The following is a 17,097-nucleotide window of genomic DNA, read 5'->3' as shown; positions in this document are numbered from 1 at the left end:
GTTTCAACTGGCGCAATGTTTGAATTAGCGGCGCGGAGGTGGACCGCCCGGTACACAATTATTCTTGACTTTTAGAGAGGAGGCATAATTAATTATCTTTTAGTAAGATTATTATTATTATTATTATTATTAAGGGGTTATTCTGCCCGAAGGCAGGTCCAAACCTCCGCAGAGGTGTTCCTGAGCCGGAGTGTACATGCGGTAGGGTGGCCAGTTCCTTTCCGCTCCTCCATTCCCTTACCCCCACCAACAGCGCGTGGCAACCCATCCAACTTCTGACCACGCCCAATGTTGCTTAACTTCGGAGATCTCACGGGATCCGGTGTTTCAACACGGCTACGGCCGTTATTATTATTATTATTATTATTATTATTATTATTATTATTATTATTATTATTATTATTATTATTATTATTATTATTATTATTATTATTATATAATTCGCTGGGGCCATCAAGGACCACGTTAAGTCTTGTTGCATTTGACACTGAACTTGGCCTTCTTTAGAGCCCAAATTTCCCTCATTCTTTGTGAGTGTGCCTGCTTACGCTCCTCTGTCCAAGGGGCACCGTGTCTTCTCTTCGGTTGCTCGTCTCGGTTTAGCCCGTTCGTTAATATTTTCTTGCGGAAGAGATCTCTGTTAAAGGCGTCTTCAGCTGAGATATGTAGCATTTGCAGGTCTTCTTTGGTATTTCTGAACCAGGGAATTGTGGTTTTGGGGTTTGAATCAAAAAATGAAAGATTTCTTTAGTTAATTTTCTTCTGTCCATTCTTTTCAGATTACCGTAAAATCGTGCCCGTCTTTTTCTGATTGTGTCGGTAATTTTCTCTATTTTGCTGTAGACTTCCTTGTTGGATCTCGTTTGATGGATTCCATTTCTGTACTTTGATCCCACGATTCCTCTCACAATTTTGCGTTCTCTTTTCTCCAGTTCTTCAAGGAGTCCTTTGTTGGCATTTAGAGACAGGGTTTCGGCTGCATATAGAACTACTGGCTTCAGAACTGTTTCATAGTGACGTATCTTGGTGTTTTGAGAAAGGCATTTTTGTTGTAGATTGTGCGGGATGTTTGGTAGGCTATTTCCAGTTTGCGTACTCGCTCCTGAAGTGCTTCTTTGTCCAGTCCATTTTTCATGATTATTTCACCCAGGTATTTGAATTTGTCTACTCGGGTGATATCCCCGTATTTTGTATGGAGTTTTGGTGGAGCCTCTTTGATGTTAGTCATTACTTCTGTTTTCTCAAACGATATCTGCAAACCAGTTTGTTCGGCAATTTCCTTTAAAATTTCAACTTGAGCTCTAGCGGTTTCTATGTCGGTTGAGAGAACAGCAATATCATCGGCAAATGCTAAGCAGTCTGTTGCGATCCCCTTGGATTTGGTTCCTGTTCTCAACGGACAGTAGTTGGTTTCCTGTAATCTCACCCGCCAGGTTCTGATGATCTTTTCAAGAACACAGTTGAAGAGTATCGGGGATAGCCCATCACCTTGTCGGACTCCTGTTTTGATGTCAAAGGAATGCGAGAGACATCCGTGAAACTTCACCTTGGATTTTGTATCGGTCAGGGTGGCTCTAATTAATGCCAGCAGTTTCAAATCAACTCCAAATTCATTTAAGATGTTTAGCAGGACTTCCCGATCAATGGAGTCGTACGCTTTCTTAAAGTCCACAAAGACAGACACATACTGCTTGGACCTTAGCGTACAATATCTGATGATCGTTTTGAGATTTTGGATCTGTTCAGCTGTTGAGCGACCTTTTCTGAACCCTCCTTGGTATTCACCTATTTGATGTTCGACTTGTACTTCCAAACGCTCCAGGATGGCAAGTGATAGAATTTTGTAAGTCACGGGTAGCAAAGATATTCCTCTGTAGTTGTTGATGTTCTTCATGCTGCCTTTTTTGTGTAATGGATGGATCAAAGCTATTTTCCCATCTTCGGGTAGGGTCTCCTTGTTCCAAATTTCTTCTGTTTGCTTTTGCAAGATATCATGTGATTCTTCTGGGGCGTATTTCCATAGTTCTGCTACTACTGAGTCTTCCCCCGCCGCTTTGTTATTTTTGAGACGGGCAATGTGGCGCTTGATTTCATCCCTGTCGGGTGGTCTGGAATCTGGGTACCTGAGTAAAGGTTCCTTGGTCTCAATGGAGCTTTGAGGTTTAGAGCAATTAAGTAAATTCTTGAAGTAATCTGCCAGAATGCTGCAGTTTTCTTCATTTGACGTCGCCAGTGTGCCGTCCGTTCGCTCAAAGCATAGAGATGGTGATTTATAGCCAGTGAGTTTGCGTTTGAAGGCTCTGTAGTACTCTCTGCTTTCATTCTTCCTAAAGTTTTGTTCTATCTTTTCAATGAGAGATTTTTTGTATTTACGTTTCTCAGTTTTGAACACCCTAGCTGCTTGGGCACGTTGGGTTTTGTAGGTTTCCCAATCATTTTCTGATTTCGTAGAGTTGTACTGTTTCCATGCATTGAGTCTTTCTTGGAGGACTGATTTGCAGGTACTATTCCACCAGGCATGCTTTTTGCTTCTCTTGATTTCTGCAACGTCTTTGGCGGCCTCAACAAGGAAACTTTTGCCGTTGTTAAAGTCACAGTCATTTGTTCTAGCCTTCTCCTGGAACTCCTCGACCCTTTGCCGAAGTTTATCATTGTCGAAGCGTGTGATCTGTTTGGTTGTCTTCCTTGTGTTTGCGGGAATTGGTTTGAATTTGATAAGAGACATACAATGATCTGAGGCCACATTGATGCCTTTCTGTACCTTGACATTCATAATCTCAGGGCTGTTTCTCCTGGAGATCGCAACATGATCAATTTGGAACTCTCCGAGAGCTTGGACGGGAGAACGCCAAGTCATTTGCTTTCTGGGTAGATGGCGAAAGTGGGTCGACATGACCTGCAGGTTGTGATTTTCGCAAATGGTCACCAGTCTTTTGCCGTTGGGATTGGTTCTTTTGTGAGCAGGGTAATTTCCTATAACTTTCTTGTACTTCTGCTCACGATCTAGTTGGGCATTGAAGTCACCCAAAAGAAGCTTGAAATGGTGTTTGGAGATTTTGTTCAATTTTTCATCCACTAGGTCCCAGAAATTATCAACTTCGTCTGGATCAGACTTGTTCTTATCGTTTGTAGGAGCATGTGCGTTAACTAGGGCGTAGGTTTTGTTCGCGCATTTAATTGTGAGTATAGACAATCTGTCATTCACAGGTTCGAAATTTGCAACCGATTTAAGGATCTTGGTTCTAACAGCAAACGCGGTTCCAAGCATCACAGCTCCATTGAGGATTCCTCTTTGCGCTGTGCTCTTGAAAAATCGGTAGCCTTCAGATTCAAAAATCTCTTCATCTGGGTACCTTGTTTCCTGTAGGGCCACTACGGATATCTGATTTTCGTGAGGAGCTTTGGTGAGGGTTTTCAGCTTGCCAGTTTGTGTAAGTGAATTTATGTTGAAAGTTGCTAGAAAGGTTTTAGATTTTGGCCTGAGTTTTTGACTCTTCGGGGTACACCGAGACGCTCCGACTCGTCTTTTGCATGATGTCGAGTCTCCCCCAGAATCCGAACGAGACTCGTGCGCCGTGGCGTTCACGACGAGGGATTTATCCTAAGATTTACCCCCTGGGGTATGTTTCTTGAAATGTTGTGCCATCATGCTTTTTGACTTGACTTTGCTTTGGACGGGTACCCATCCTTTTACAACTAGGGTTGTTAGCCCTAGAGGTTGCCTCAAGATGTTTTCTGGCTTCTGGTCATTTACCAGTCTTCGCCGTAACCCTGGCAAGGGACCAGTTTTTCTTTTTCACGGTGGTATTTTATTTCCCTACTACCCTCTGACTCTGCTGGCGGCAGAGCCAGCGAGCTTCCCCAATTCCAATGGGACGCGCCCGATGAAGGTAACCGGTAAATCCCCACACCGGTTTTTATTATTATTATTATTATTATTATTATTATTATTATTATTATTATTATTATTATTATTCGAGGTCTTCCAACTTCTGATTTCTTAAACCCCGATTAGTTTCAACAAACTTGTAAGTGTTCGCAACCGAGCTCGTTGTTAGCAAGGCGTCGTTCGTACAGAATGATACACTCTAGCGAAAGATGTGCGAGCCATCGATCACTGTCACTCTGCCGCAACAGAAGGTCAGTGGCATTGTGCGCTCTTTAATTTGTACTACACCGAAACCACGTGGCAAAATCAAACCTCTCGGTTACTGCTATGCAGCTTCTGTGTTTTAAGTTTCGAGCAAGGAAAGATGAACGACTTACCGAATCGTCTGAATAAGATTCATTTTCATGGTGGTTTAAAGTACAGAAGTTCTTCCTAATGGAACTGAGAGGTCCACATACATATACAGAGGGACAGCAAACGTATTTTTCCGACTTCTTGGCTGAATGGTCAGCGTTTAGGCCTTCAATTCAGAGAGTCCCGGGTTCGAGTTAATCGCATCTGATTAATTCTTCTAGTGCGAGGACAGGCTATTTGTGCATTCTGCCATTCATAATACGTATCCATTGTAAAAATATATTTAGGATCAAATCATATTATCCACGACTGATTTAACTCTAATGATAATATAACGCCGGGCTGTGTGGCTCAGACGGTTGTGGCGCTGGCCCTCTGACCCTAACTTGAGAGGTTCGATCCTGGCTCAGTTGCGTAGTATTTGAAGGTGCTCAAATATGTCAGCATTGTGTCGCTAGATTTACTGGCACGTAAAAGAACTCCTGCGGGACTATATTCCGGCACATCGGCGTCTCCGAAAACCGTAAAAGTAGTTAGTGGGACGTTAAGCCAACAACATTATTATTAATATTATTAAACTCTAACAATCTTGGTATTGGTTTTACGTCCCACTGACTATACGAACAGTCACAGTGCAGTTTCATACAAACGTCAATCGACAGTGACCAACCCCACCCCACTCTTTTATCACTGATTGTTGATAAGCACTTTTGATTCATTTCAACAGGCGCTGTGTTTGCCAGAAATTGTGTAGGCATATGAAGAAATGAAGAGTCCGACTCCTTGGCTGAATGGTCAGCATTGAGGCCTTCGGTTCAGAGGGTCTCTGGTTCGATTTCCGGTTGGGTCGGGGATTGTAATCAAGTCTGATTGATTCTTCTGGCTCGGGGACTGGGTGTTTGTGTTTGTTCCAACACTTTTCTCTTCGTATTCAGACAACATAGTACACAGCCAACCACCAGAGAAACACGCAATAGTGATTACATCCTTCCAAATAGGATTGGTGTCAGGAAGGGCATCCGGCCGTAAACAGAGCAGAACCACATGTGATACACAGTTCACACCCGCGACCCCACAAGTGTGGGAAAAGCGGTAGAAGAAGAAGAGAAGGTGAAAAAATAAAGAATAAAGGAAAAATAGTGACAAGTGACAAATTATTTGTCCGGCTCTATGGCTAAATGCTTAGCGTGCTGGCATTTGGTCCGTGGGTTCTGAGGTTCGATTTCCGGCCGGGTCAGGAATTTTAACCTTCATTGGTTAGTTCCGAAGTTTCGGGGGCTGGATGTTAGAATTCTTCATATATAGGGCCCCATTCTCACTAACCCGCAGGTCGCTTATCAGGCGTCAGCTCGAATGACCTCCACCAGGACTCTCCAGAGACCACACGCCATTATTATCCTTGATGGCTGGAATTCAACTGATGTATTTTGTTTAGCGAATGTCTTTTAGTGCTGGGAGTGTCCGAGGACGTGTTCGGCTCGCCTGGTGCAGGTCATTCTGATGTCCATGGGGGACCTGCGCTGTGAGTGCGAGATGATGATGTAAAGAAAATGTCGGCACATAGTCTACTCCTGTCGACTAACACCAAGAGGCCCACTGCAGGCTTAACTTATCCATCTGACGGAAGGCAAACTATTAACAGCGTCAAATGCACTCAGTTTATATGAACAATGGGGCGGCGTTTGGAACTGAATCCAGCCTTTTGCTAGTGATTACAACTTGTATAGCATCACTTTTCCTATCCTTCCGTCCGGCTTAATGGCTAAATGGTTAGCGTGCTGGCCTTTGGTCACTGGGGTCCCGGGTTCGATTCCCGGCAGGGTCAGGAATTTTACCATCATTGGTTAATTTCACTGGCACGGGGGCTAGGGGTATGTGTTATCTTCATCATCATTTCATCCACATCACGACGCACAGGCCACCTACGGGCGTCAAATCGAAAGACCTGCACCTGGCGAGCCAAACATGTCCTCGGACACTCCCGCCACTAAAAGCCATACGACATTTCATTTAATTTCCTATCCTTCTGGCCAACTTTCTGGTGGGTGAAAATTGTTTCCATCAGCGGAACTTGAACCAACGAACTACGGTATCAGACAAGAAAGACTTGACCCCTTAACGATCATGGCCACCATGACCAATCTTTAATTAAAGTAACATTCGTGGTATTAACAATAAATTGTCTTTAACAATGGAGAATAATTAAAGTTACGTAAGAAAGGACCGGAAGAGACAAAACATACAAGTGCCATTTTTGTCGGCGGCTTCGCGCCATATCTTTCAGAATATAGAGCGCGTACTTTGAATTTGTTTTAGTCTGCGTGCCAATACGACTCGAACCTCAGTTTCCAAGACGACATTTTTGGAAAAACAAAGTGCATATTATAAACGAGTAAATACGGCAAACGTTTTACATCATACCTTGGTTCTCCGGTCAGTGCTGTGTGTGACACTATTCTAAACGCCCGTATACGAGTAAATGCGGCTTGCATGAAGTGGCGGTAAACTACTGGTGTTCTCTGTGATCGTCGGATACCAATCCACCTGAAGTCCAATATTTACTGGACTGTTGTTCGATCAGTCGCTCTCTACGGCTCTAAATTCTGGTCGGCAACAGTCAAGCACAAACAAGCACTTCGTATCATGCTTCAATGGTCACCATGTCACCAACACAGAAATGCAGAAAATCATGGGAGTTGACCCGATTGTAGACAAGATGCGTGACACCCAACTTCTTTGGTATGGCCACGTAATGCGTAGAGAAGGGAGATTTGTTGTACAGACGGCACTTCGCATCAAGCTATGGGGAAATAGGCTATGTGGTCAGACTAAGAAACGCTGGCTTGATCGCCTTCAAGAAGATATGCGTTATACTTACCGTGTTCCAAACTATGCGTTTACTAGAACCAAGTGGAGATTGACTTGCAAAAATAGCGCGCCTTGCTCCATTGCGGGACATATGCTAAGTAGATGATCCTGATGATGATTCTTAACACATAGGAGATCATAAGGTGCACCGAATTTTGTTGGGGATAGTGGAGTTTATTCTATTTAAATACCTTCATGGGCTTCAGATAAGTCTGTCTTCCTGCTCCATGGAAAGTGCTTGATCCTTACTTTAACGTGATCAACATGTGCATATTTGCATGAATTTATTTACAGATTTTAACCAAGTTAGTACCTTCATTTATATTTAAAATCAAAATGTAGAAATTAATGAGTTATTCAGATGAATTTCCGCATACTTTCCACAAGTGAGGTGTAGGATATATGATTAAAATTTATTTTATCTGTACCAGTTAATATTTTTAGTGTATTGTAATGCATCGTAAAAGAAATAATACAAACAGAAAATACAGTAATATTGGACAAAATGAGCTGGGATTATTGAAATTTCATGGATTCACTCCAGCACTGACTGGTTATTGGAAACCGATTCCATCGCTGCTATATTTCAAAGCAGTCGTGTTTAGTCTATAATATTCGTGTTGAGTGCTAGTCTCGTGTTCAGATATTCTTGTTGAAGCCCAGTCCACGTTATTGCTGTACAACTTGCAGCGTAGTAGGACTACATCACAAAGAGCTGTATCGACAGGAGATAAAGGAGGACGACAGAATCGCATTAGCGGCCAGTCCACCTTCACCCTTTATAGACCATAGCTCGAATAATTTCCCACCGTCGTTACGTAACAATTTACATCGCTCGGACGAATTCGATAAGAAAGCATGCAATAAGATTAAATGGCATTGGATTTAATAATTTAGGGCACGATTCTTAGTTTATGAAAAACGAAATTTAGTATTTAAAAATATACACCACAAGACCCGTCTGAGTAGCACGAGGTAAAACATAATTTTCGAACGAGAAAATCTCATTTGTTTGACTTTTGTTACTACTGCATTCTTAATATTTAATAAAGGTAACAGGCATATATACTGCCTGGCAGAAAATGTTAAGCAACCACAAGGAGTGGTTGAATATGAATGAAACTACATATGCTGAAAGATAATCTTCCTTTACTGAACTGGTTACAATAATGGGATGAAAGAGACAAGGCCATTGGCATTTACAGGTGGAAAGATGGCGCCATGTCAGTAGGGTGTCAGACCCCAACCCCCCAAACCACGCCCGTAATGCATGCCCTCATGCGGTTCGGAATGGTGTCAAACAGCCGTTGGATTCTCCCCAGAAGTAAGTTAGTCCACAGTTGTTGCAGCTGTCCCTCCAGATCCCACAGGTTGGTACTGAGACGTAGTTCCCTTCCAATGTCATCCCACACGTCCTCAATGATGGAGAGGTCCGCGGATCTTGCTGGCCATGGGAGGACCTCAACATGCTCTAGGCAGTCCATAGACACACGTGCTGTGTGTGGACGTGCATTATCTTCTTGGAAGACTGTCCAATGGTGCTGTTCCGTAAGGGGTAGGACGTGCGGACGCAGAGTGTGTGTGACGTATCGCTGTGCCGTCAAAGTCTGTCGAAGCACTGTTAGAAGTGACCTGAACGCATATCCTATGGCTCCACACCATGATGCCAGGGATTACGCCTGTGTGTCTTTCCGCAATATGGGCAGGATCTACCTTCTGCCCTCGACGCCGCCAAACCCGCACACGGTGGCCATCGGGGGTTATGGAGAAGCGGGACTCATCATTGAAAGTGATGCGACGCCAGTCGTCATCTGTCCATGCCTCCCGGGCAAGGCACCACTCCAAACGCAGGCCTTGGTGTTCTGGTGTCAATGGCAACCGACGCATGGGGCTGTAGGACCCCAGTCCGACGGATGCGAGTCGTCGAGACACTGTGCGGGAACTCACAGGATGTTGTAGAGTCTCCAGTACATGTTCGTGGATGGCGGGTGCCGAAGTTATGGGATCCCGCAGTGCTTGGCTCGCCATACGACGGTCCTTCCTCGGTGTGGTGTTTCTTGGTCAACCCGAACCTACACGTCGTGACTGGGTGCCCTCGTGTACCCATTGAGTCCAGCATCGGGCCACTGTGACATCTGAATGGTCCACGTGCCTGGCAATTGCACGATACGACCAACCAGCCTCATTCAGTCCCACAATGCGGCCTCTGTCAAATGCTCTCAGCTGGTGGATAGGCTCTCTAACGCGTTTGTGAGGCATCGCGAGTGCTGTACGTAGTTCTCTCTGCACGTCTTGCTTAACTGTCTGGCTCACAGCTGTTGACTGGTAACAACAACAGGACGGTGTCATTCACGAATATACTCTGGCGGGCGTTTTACCCATTACATATCCTTGGAAATCTAATCATATCAATGGTATGCATGTATACCGAAATGTGATAATATTGGACCACTCCTACTTGGTGTTTAACTTTTTTGTCAGGCAGTGTATTAGCTGAGTGATTAGCGCTGCAACGTTTGGCATTGTTTAATTTCCTACCTGCACCTCGCTCTAGGTACGTGTACCTTCCCGTTGTGTCATCTTTGCCTGTAACTCCTTGAGATTTCTACTCTACTTATCACTGCACTTAAACTCCTACTAACTACACGTATTAATTTATCAACCAAATATTCATAGCTGATTAACTAGAGGTAAACACAACTACTAATTAAAATAACATCTAATTAACTGAGAAACTTGGTATAGGTATTATCCCACCAGGGTCATTGCAATCTTTGAGCACTGTGCGTCATGATAAAGTTAGGGTCATCGATCTCTTTAGACCTGTAAATACCAGAGGCACGTGAACGGATCAAGGGTTACTGGTTGGGAACCCTTAGTTACCTAATATCGAATGCTATCCTTGCCGTGAGCTATCTGCGTGGCAATTCACGTGACCGGACATTGTAATCCTATGGTTACTGATTACTCTATTTCCAAAGCAGTTTCCAGAATGTGGAACTTGAGTAATTGCGAAGGTAGTTTGCATCCTAAAAACTGTGCAGTTTGTACTTAACGGGTGTGTGACAATTTTTCGCGTGCTTTAACCTTTAAGCTCGTTGTAAACAGTTTATTCTCGTGTACGGCTCATTCATAATTGTACCACATTTATACTTTCTTAAACAGGCTTAACGATTTTTGCACCAATGTCCGTAAATCATAGATGTAGTTTTTATGAACATTTGACACTCTTTCTCCGTTATGACGAACTATACTGGAGTTAGGTTAAAAATTTAGCTCATTTTCAATTGCCATCACAAGTTCGCCCAGTAAACAATTTTTGAGTAAGCTTATATTCCATGATTTATTAAAATAGTGGGGAATCTTGATTTAAATTAGTACAAGTATTTATAGTATCTTATAACCAAAGTTCAACCTAATTTCTACTTTTTTTAACATTCATGGCTGAAGATTGTAAAAGTAATATTTCATCAATGAATAATGAGCCACACGATGAGAACCTAGTAGACCATGTAAACAAACCCTTGAACCACCTCAGTTTGAATAAATCTAAAGAGCCATGCCAAATTTGCGGAACATTTTTTAAATCCGTTCCCATTCATGTCAGAAAAGCACATACAAAAGTTTATAGAAGTAATGTTGCGTTGAAGTATTCGGCAAACAACTCGAATGGGGACCTCGTACCAACTGAAGAAATTGTGGCGAGTTTCACTGCTGCCGAAAAAATTCGTACAATGAATGTTAAGCCGGAACAAATCATCGAACTTGAAAAATGTTTGAAAACCTCATCGGTGACGGTAGTATGGAATGCTCTGAGAAATTAACTAGTGATTTATTTGAATATATTTTCAAATGTAATGGTCATATGACTGGACGAAAGCATACAGCAGTAAGATATTATAAAGCTTGGAAACAACGTCAGACTGATAAAACTGTAGGAGCCTGGCTAACTAAAAGTCGTCAGACATACACGAAGAATATTCGATATGAATAAGCGGCTATATAATTACGAATTTGCTCCGCATCATTATTATAGCAAAAGGCGAAAGGTAGCGAGAAACATTATGAAAAATTACTCTGACCAAATGTGTAAAATTCCAATTAACATTGTATCTGAACATTTTAAATACTTATATATTCTGACCACAACTTACTAACACACCAATGAATAATCCACTGTGTACGGAAGGAATATATTCATATATCAGAGGAAGAAGTCAAATTCGCTATGTCACGAATGAGAACTGATATACCATCAGGTGTCGATAGAATTATCATACCAGAGTGCGAAAGTAATAAGTCATCTAACGAATGTCATGTTACCGGTCAAGTTGGCCGTGCGGTTAGGGGCGCGTGGCTGTGAGCTTGCATCCGAAGATAGTGGGTTCGAATCCCACTGTCGGCAGCCCTGAAGATGGTTTTCCATGGTTTCCCACTTTCAGACCAGGCAAATTCTGGGGCTGTATCTTAATTAAGGCCATGGCTGCTTCCTTCCAACTCCTAGGTCTTTCCTATCCCATCGTCGCCATAAGACCAATTTATATCGGTGCGACGCAAAGCCACTAGCAAAAAAAGAGAATGTCATATTGACGTTTAAGAAGTGTCCTTCAGTGTTTAAGGTAGCCAGAACAGTCCTGATATTTAAAGGAGGTAGCCAGGACAAGGTTACTGATTGAAGACCTATCTTGATTTATTCAGTGATAAGAAGAATAATAGCAAAGAAACTAGACAGGCGTTTTCGAATGTTCGTTAGTTTTTCTTTACAACAACGAGGGTTTGTTTCTGTCCCAGGAACGCATATCAATACTTCTATCATAAAATATTGTTTGAGAAGTGACAAATTCAATTGGAGGAACTACTGTATAGGACTAAAGCGTATGACAGTGTTTGTCTTGAGCATATTAGCAGATGTGTATATCGTATTGATATGCTTAACAATCTAAGAGACCTGGTTATTGATCTCGTCCAGGATATAAAATAAATATTGTAGATGGGCTGAATAAAACCGAAAATATTCAGCTTTTCAAAGAAGTAGCACAAGATTCCCATATATCACTTATTCTGTTTAATTTGGCAATAGATGGTTTCACTAACAACATTGCCGAACCTGAGATATCCGATATCTACGGATTCAAACTGTTTGAGGGCGTTGGCAGCTTTTCAACTTTAGCATTTGCTGATGACATAGCGTTAATTAGCAATGATATCTAGTCGATGCAGTCTTTGATAAATTTAACTGTTGATCATTTATTTGATATAGTATTGAAACTCAATCCAAGGAAATACAAGGTTATAAACATTAAGAATGGGATCTTATGTGAAGGTAATGTGACATTGTCAGGTGGATATGACTTGCATTGCATTCAAAGGGGAGAAACGATAAAATATCTAGGAGTGACTTTTGAAGAAGAAATTATCTTGGATATATCAACATTAATTCGCAAATTTTCTGCTGATCTGCATAGTCTATCCACTTCAGTTCTCCTCAAACTGATCAAAAAGTACTCCCTTAAACAGGATACCCTAACAGTTTTTGGTTCATATTGACAAAATTATCTGTGCGACTGTTAAATATATTATAGGAATACCTCATGATTGCCCTAATGGCATACTCTATGCTCTATGCAATTTCAGAGGTTTGGGCATCATAAAAAGCCAATGAGAAGCGTGCCTTCAAAATATTAACATTTGTGAACGATTAGGCCGATCTAAGGATGAACTTATCTCCAGATGTCGGGACTTAAAATCGGAGAAACATGCAGGTTTAAAACGTCTAGGCTTGCCGGTAAATGAAGTATTTCTGTGATCCTCTGCCTGGAAATTGAGGAATGAGCTTCGTCAGCGATCGTTTGAGGATTGGTGTCATCTTCCTCACAAAAGCAAAGGTGTAGAGACCAATAAGGATGATTCCAAGGTTACACCATGGATGAATGATGGGAGTGGTCTTTCATCATCACAGTGGACTAACGCAATAAAGATATCATGCAATGCATCCGCAGTGAGAACGGTACCAGGGCGTTCACAGTCTACCGTTAACTATTGCCACCTAGGATGTGAAGAACCTTATACCCTGGGCAATGTGTTGGGCTACCACTCAAAGGGAAATTTACAGAACAACATGCGCCATCACAAGGTCCGTTCTTTCACTGTGACGGCCCTGCGGAAGGCAAAGTAGGGGGTTTGCGAAGAAGTGCACTGCCGTTTAGAAGAACGTTCGACCAGGTGAGCGGATATTTTCCCTATCAACAATGAAGAAAAGAAATGCCTCCTATAAGACCCTACCATACGCTTTGAGGTCAACTCGGAGCAGGCATTGGTTGATGTTTTCGATACAGATACACCAGATTGCAATCAGTATTGCCCATGCGTCCCTCACTTAAGTGAGAGCTATAACACAATTGGTTATGCATGGGAAGAAAGGGGACTTCTCTTCGCAGCCAGAGAAACTTCATATAAGGACACGAATTCCTATCTCAAGAAGATGGACCATACGTTGACCATACGTACAACATCTTTCATAAAGTATTTTGAAGGATTCGTTGATAATTCTAAACCACCATTTATATTCTTGTCATTAGTAAAAATTACTACATTTCTATTATACATTTAAAAAATGTGTTGTATTACGAATCCTTGGTGTTCACCCGAAATTGCGGCCGGATGTCTTTTTTTTAGATTAAGCAAATTGTTAAGCGATTATTCTATAGATTGTCTTTGCATAATGATTTTATGGCACCTGATTATCTTTGTTTCAGTCATTGTCATCAATGCATCAACCGTTCAACACTGAAACCTGCACCTTTTAGGGAACTGTTATTGTTCTTAAAAATGGTGAACAGGCCAAATAATGACTCTGCGTACATGAAGTACAATATGTACTACGTTTTCCTCGTTATGTCTTTCTTAAATCTTCATATACATAGTAACTTAACGTACAAGCAGTATTTTATAAAAGTGCTGGTCTCTAAATGTAGAAATATGAACGCGTGCGAAGCCCCCGTGGCTCAGGCGGCAGCGCGCCGGCTTCTCATTGCTGGGTTGCGTGGTCCAAATCCCGATCAACCCATATGAGAATTGTTCTGGACAAGGTGGAGGCGGGACAGGTTTTCCTCCGAGTACTCCGGTTTTTCCTGTCATCTTTCATTTCAGCAACACTCTCCAATATCATATCATTTTATCTGTCAGTCATTAACCATTGCCCCAGAGGAGTGTCACAGTCTCTGGCAACCGGCACAATTCCTATTCTCGCTTCTTGATGGGGGCTTCATTAATTTCATTCCTGACCCGGTCGATTGACTGGAAGGATTTTTCATGAACGTATGCATAGGTTAATGCTTTACATTACAATTCATTTTCAGTTTATATTCAGTGTTGATATCTTCATAAATTTCAGAGAAGTACGCCATGTATATTTGATTTGTTTCAGCCCCATTGGTGAAGTATTTCGTGCTCGTCTTCGCCAGTTCCCTGCGCTTGTCAACTGCTGTACAATTGACTGGTTCAGCGCATGGCCTGACGCTGCCTTGCAGGTACCATTTATGCTGAATTATTTTGAAAAAAGACTTTAAAGAATTTTATATTGGTTTATTTGAATTTCAATCAACAGTTCGAGAATAAATTAATTTATCGCTATCCATGTGGTGGTGATGATGCGTTCTGCTTGAGTGCTTTCAAACTATACACCCTGGAAATGACATAGCTTGTTTATTCTGATTGTACACATATATTTAGAGAGCTTAATTTAAATGTTAAATGACGGCTTACATGAGAAATGAATTACATATGAAAATTAATTCCGAATAAATTGGTAACATCTGTTGAAAAAAGTGTAGCAAAGTAAAGTGTTATGATTTAGGTAAAATTTCATCTTGCACCGAGCTAGGAAACAATTTCAAAATAACAGGAAAACATACATACATACATACATACATACATACATACATTATCATTATAGACCGTTATGCCTTTCAACTCAGTCTGCAAGTCTCTGTGAATTTACTAAACGTCGCCTCAATCCTCTATTGGCAACTAGTGCTGTGGCCTCATTTAGTTCTATACCCCTTTTAAATCATTATAAACTGAGTCTAATCATCGTCGCCTTCATCTCCCTCTACTTCTCTTACCATCCATAACAGAGTCCATTATTCTCATAGGTAATCTATCCTCCTCCATTCGCCTCAAATGACCCCACCACTGAAGCCGATTTACGCGTACAGCTTCATCCATCGAGTTCATTCCTAAATTAGCCTTTATCTCCTCAATCCGAGTACCCTCCTGCCATTGTTCCCACCTGTTTGTACCAACAATCATTCTTGCTACTTTCATGTCTGTTACTTCTAACTTATGAATAAGATATCCTGAGTCCACCCAGCTTTCGCTCCCGTAAAGCAAAGTTGGTCTGAAAACAGACCGATGTAAAGAGTTTCGTCCGAGAGCTGACTTCCTTCTTACAGAATACTGTTGATCGCAACTGCGAGCTCACTGCATTAGCTTTACTACGCCATGATTCAATCTCACTTAACATATTACCATCCTGGGATAACACACAACCTAAATACTTGAAATTATCGACCTGTTCCAGCTTTGTATCACCAACCGGACAAAAATTCTGTTGAATTTCTTACCCACTGACATCAATTTAGTCTTCGAATGTCTAATTTTCATACCATACTCATTGTACCGATTTTCAAGTTCCAAGATACTAGAATGCAGGCTTTCGGCATAATCTGGCATAATCTGCCAATAATATCAAGTCGTCAGCGTAGGCCAGACTGCTTACTACATTTCCACCGAACAGAATTCCTCCCTGCCACTTTATACCTTTCAGAAGATGATCCATGTAAATTACGAACAGCAAAGGTGAAATATTACAGCCTTGTCTAAACCTCTAAGTACCCTGAACCAAGAACTCATTCTACCGTCAATTCTCACTGAAGCCCAATTGTCAATATAAATGCCATTGATTGATTTTAATAAACTACCTTTATTTCCATAGGGTAATGGCACTATATATCGAATACCCTTTAAATATCGAACAGTTTACACATCTCGTTGCAAAATAAGAATATCGAGAAGTTTACATAACATCTGAGATTTCTAAATTCACCCTTCCAAACTTAGCTTTGTGTCAATCGATAGGTCGAAGTCGTTATCGTGTTGGTGAGCGCGGGAAAGTCTCAGAACTTTGGAGTTGGCGGGATTTTGATGAGATTGTCGTATTGTTACTAAGGTGCAGTGTCCCTGTGATTATCTGTTTTTACCGGTAAAATAGTGTCTTAAGGAAGTGTCCTTTAAATAACAGGTTGTGGTAACATACATACATGTTTATTAATTTCTTGTATTGTGAGTTTCACCTATCTTGATATTTATTTCTAAAATAAAATACTGTTCGATATTTGACTCCCAATTTATAATATCAAAAGGACGTTCGATAAAGAGGTTCATGTAATACAAAAACAACCCTTATGATAGTACATATATCACACTCCCGAATTATATGTAGAAGTTATAGATATTATTGTCAGTATTCGATTTATTATTATTATTATTATTATTATTATTATTATTATTATTATTATTATTATTATTATCAGTATTTATTTGTATATTTTGCCATTTATGCTGGTAAGCTGGAAGATATCCACATATGTAGGTATGAGTAATTTGTTTTGCACGAGTGGGAAAACATTGCTTTAATAACTCTGGTAATTTGAATGAGTCATATGGCTACCCCAGTGTTTGTTGTGATGTACTTGTGTCGGGAAATTCATGAGTCGGGTATATATGCCAGCCTGATGAGATGAGCTTGTTGCTGTATTAGGAAAGTTCGTTGACTCATCCGAGGAAAACCCCAGAGTTTGTTATTGTCTTGGGAGGAAGAAGTAGTTCAGGGCTTGGTCTTGACTAGAGATCACTCATGATTGGTGGGCAAGCTTCAATCCAGACGTATCATCTGAGAGGAGGGGGGTGTTGATGTCTATAAAGGT

General features: G+C 41.4%; 1 protein-coding gene across 1 annotated transcript in view; it reads left to right on the top strand.

Annotated features, from left to right (window-relative positions):
- LOC136866853 (dynein axonemal heavy chain 1) overlaps positions 1-17,097 on the top strand; it is a 1,878,455-nt gene that overhangs the window by 988,067 nt on the left and 873,291 nt on the right. The window contains exon 15 of the mRNA XM_068226864.1: positions 14,538-14,640. Coding sequence (XP_068082965.1) covers positions 14,538-14,640 — 103 coding nt within the window. The remainder of the gene's footprint in view (positions 1-14,537; positions 14,641-17,097) is intronic.

The sequence above is a fragment of the Anabrus simplex genome, chromosome 3, assembly GCF_040414725.1.
Source record: "Anabrus simplex isolate iqAnaSimp1 chromosome 3, ASM4041472v1, whole genome shotgun sequence".
NCBI classification, from domain to species: domain Eukaryota; kingdom Metazoa; phylum Arthropoda; class Insecta; order Orthoptera; family Tettigoniidae; genus Anabrus; species Anabrus simplex.
This window is presented reverse-complemented; position numbering and strand designations above follow the sequence as displayed.